General features: G+C 43.0%; 1 protein-coding gene across 1 annotated transcript in view; it reads right to left on the bottom strand.

The window, feature by feature from the left end:
• Nucleotides 1-1,418, bottom strand: part of BTBD8 (BTB (POZ) domain containing 8) — a 105,894-nt gene extending 104,476 nt beyond the window's left edge. The window contains 1 exon segment of the mRNA XM_006882476.1: nt 1,270-1,418. Within this exon segment, the coding sequence (XP_006882538.1) occupies nt 1,270-1,418 (149 nt within the window).
• Between the last annotated feature and the right edge of the window lie 1,726 nt (nt 1,419-3,144).

Raw genomic sequence — 3,144 nt, 5'->3', positions numbered from 1 at the left:
TTTCATGAAACAACATATGAGCAAGAGCCTATGGTGATGAAAGAAGTTCAGGCTGCTTTGAAAGAAATGGCAAAAAATAAGGCTCCAGGAATAGATGGTATACCAATTGACATATTTCAGTTAACAGATGCTGCCCTGGACGTGCTCACCAAGAAATCTGGAGAACGACCACTTGGACGGAGTGATCTAGTAAGCATTAAAAGAAGATATAAGGAGTACACAAAGTCAACCAAAAAGAAATGGACAGAAAAATTTCATGAACTAGTATATGATCAAGAAGCAATGGTAATAACAAAAAAAAAGTTCAATCTGCTCTGAAATAACTGGAAAAAACTAAGGCCCCTGGAACTGATGAAACATCGATAGAGATATTTCAACAAACAGACGTGGCCCTGAATGTACACATCAGGTTGTACCAAGAAATCTAGTGGGCTGCTACATAGCCAACTGAATGGAAGAAACCCTTATTTAATTCCATTCACAAAAAAGATGATCCAACAGACTGTGGAAATTGTCAAACAATATCACTAATATAAAATATTGCTGAAGATATTTTCATAATTCCAACATTATGTTGATTCACCTTTCTTCAGAATGGCAACAAATATTAACTACATTTCAACATCTAGAAAATAAAAATTCTCACCAATGAACCAATAAGCAGTACCATAATAGATGGAATAATATTGAAATTATCAACAATTTCCTATTACTTGGGTCTAAAATCAACACCCTTGGTACCAGAAGAGAAAGTGTGGGCAAGTCTGTAGTCAGGGATCTCTCCAAATTACTGAGGAGCAAACTCTTGGTTTGAAGACTAAGGTGTACCTGATTCAGGTCATGATTTTTCCAATCACTTGCTATGTCTGAGACCTGAACAAATAAAGATAATAGAAGAACTGATGGTTTTGAGTTGTGATGTTGGAGAAGTAAATGGAACATCCCATAGAGAGCCAAACTAACAAGTATATGTCTTGGAGAAAGTGCAGGCAGAGTGTTCCTTGGGGGCAAACATGAGGAAGCTTCCTCTCACCTACTTTGGGTAGTGTTAGGTTATTTCTTGGAAAGGGACATCATACTTGGAAAGGTGGGGTCAGCGAAAGAGAGGAAGACTCAGCGAGATGGATTAACACAGTGACTGCAGCAATGGGCTAAAGCATGTTAGAGATGATTAGGGTGGCACAGGACAGAACAGGTTCTGATCTGTTGATCATAGGGTCGCTGGGCCGTACTCAACTCGATGGCACCTAACAACAACAAATAACCTACCTGAGCAGATCTTGGCTGAGCTGCTCCGACAGCATCACCTTCAATCTGCGCCGCTCACAGGGCCCCTTTCTTTGCAATCCCTTACTGCAAGCTCCAGAGGAGCCCAAAACCACCACGGGGGCAGCGCTGCCCTCCTCATAGCGGGCCATGTTCCACGACGTGCCGTCACAGGCCCAGTACTCCGCCCACTGCCCCCCGCACCGGAGGGAGATGGGGGCGTGCCCGAACAAATGCTCAGCTCCTACCGGAACCCGCCCCCTAAGGGAAAAGGTAGTCACTCGGCTGTTTTATGTCTGTACACCCGCCCTTAGAGGAGTCTGACTGAGGAAATCTCTGAAGCCGCGGTCAGCGCCCCCACGTGATCGGGGAGGTTCTGCGCAGGCGTACTGGCTCTGTTTACCTCTGCCAGCGGGCACCACGCCCCCTTTCCCCTCTGTTATCCTAGGGGAGAGTCATCCCCCAGGAAACACTAGTCCGCGCCTGCTTTTACTTTTCCTTGTCTTCTGGTATCCTGCAACCCGGACTTTGAGCGCTCCTTTCTGCTCCCTTGTCTTTAGGAAGACAAGTTTTATAAACTTGTAGAGATTTACATACTATTCCATTCTTTCTTTTTCTACCTTCAAGCAAAGAAAACAGGGCCATCAGTGGAGAGAGAAAATTGCTAACATATGTGAGAGTCTGAAGACTGACTGTCCAGAGTCCTGCATAAGATATGTAAGAAGGTTCCACTTCCCTTTTCACGCAATTCATGACTCAAGGCTTTTGGACTTTAGCTGAGAAAGGTCAGACTACAGTTCTCTACATATAATTAATATAATGTATAACAAGGAAGAAAGGTAAAATGTTGAGGGAGCATTGAACCAGGAAGTGAGTTGATAAATTGAGAAAAAAGTTACACCAGTCTTACTTATAAGGAGCACTTTGGTTGCACTTCTTCCAAGACAGATGTGTTTGGTTTTTTAGTAGTCTGTTGTTATAGGGCTGTTACGAGTTGTAGTCGACTTGAAGGGCCCTAACAACAACATCAATGGTAGCATAGTCTATAGAGATTTGCGCTGCTAATCTACAGGCAGTGCCTTTCTGGTAGTTCTAATCCGCCAATAACTGTGAGAGAGGAAGAAAAAGATGGTTGTTCTCATGCCATGCGATTTACAGCCTCAGAAACCCACTGGGGGGTTAGCTATGAATCCGTTCTGACTTGATAGCAATGAGAACGCGCACTGGACTTGTTGGAATTTCAAAATACCAGTGTTGTTGTTGTTAAGTGTCCTCGAGAGCCGTACATGACTCATAGCGACCCTATCAAAGAAAGACCTAAACACTTGTATAACTGTCATCCTAAAATCTTTGAGTTTCCGGAGGCAAGCTATTTTGGAAGTGGATGCCACTCCTGCTTCCAAGCCAGTTTTAATCTGGGAGCTCCACCAAACACTGTCCACCATGGGTAACCATTATCACATTTGACACATCAGTGTCACAGTGTTCAGCATCACAACAACCATGTGTTACCTCTGTACAGCCAGTGCTATACCACTTAGAAGAATGTTTGGCCAAAAACAACTAAAACCAGGCCTGAGGGCTGTAGATTAAAATCACCCACCTTTGGCTTGGTAGAATAACTTTCTATCCATTAAGCCAACAGAGCTCTATGACTCACAGCAATTCATTTTTTTAAAAGATTTTATTTTTAATGAAAATTTACAGAGACTTTGGATTTTCATTCATTCATTGTTACACTTTTCTCCTTGCTCACTCCTCCCCCCATTCGTTCTTCTGTTTGAAAAGTAAAAGAAAAAAATCTTTCATTGTTATACAATCCCTCCCCCCCAAGTCCACTCCACTATGCAGCCTTCATTCTGGACTCCTGTCATAACA

The sequence above is a fragment of the Elephantulus edwardii genome, unplaced genomic scaffold (genome assembly GCF_000299155.1).
Source record: "Elephantulus edwardii isolate Elephantulus edwardi_28Jun2011 unplaced genomic scaffold, EleEdw1.0 scaffold00020, whole genome shotgun sequence".
NCBI lineage: Eukaryota > Metazoa > Chordata > Mammalia > Macroscelidea > Macroscelididae > Elephantulus > Elephantulus edwardii.
This window is presented reverse-complemented; position numbering and strand designations above follow the sequence as displayed.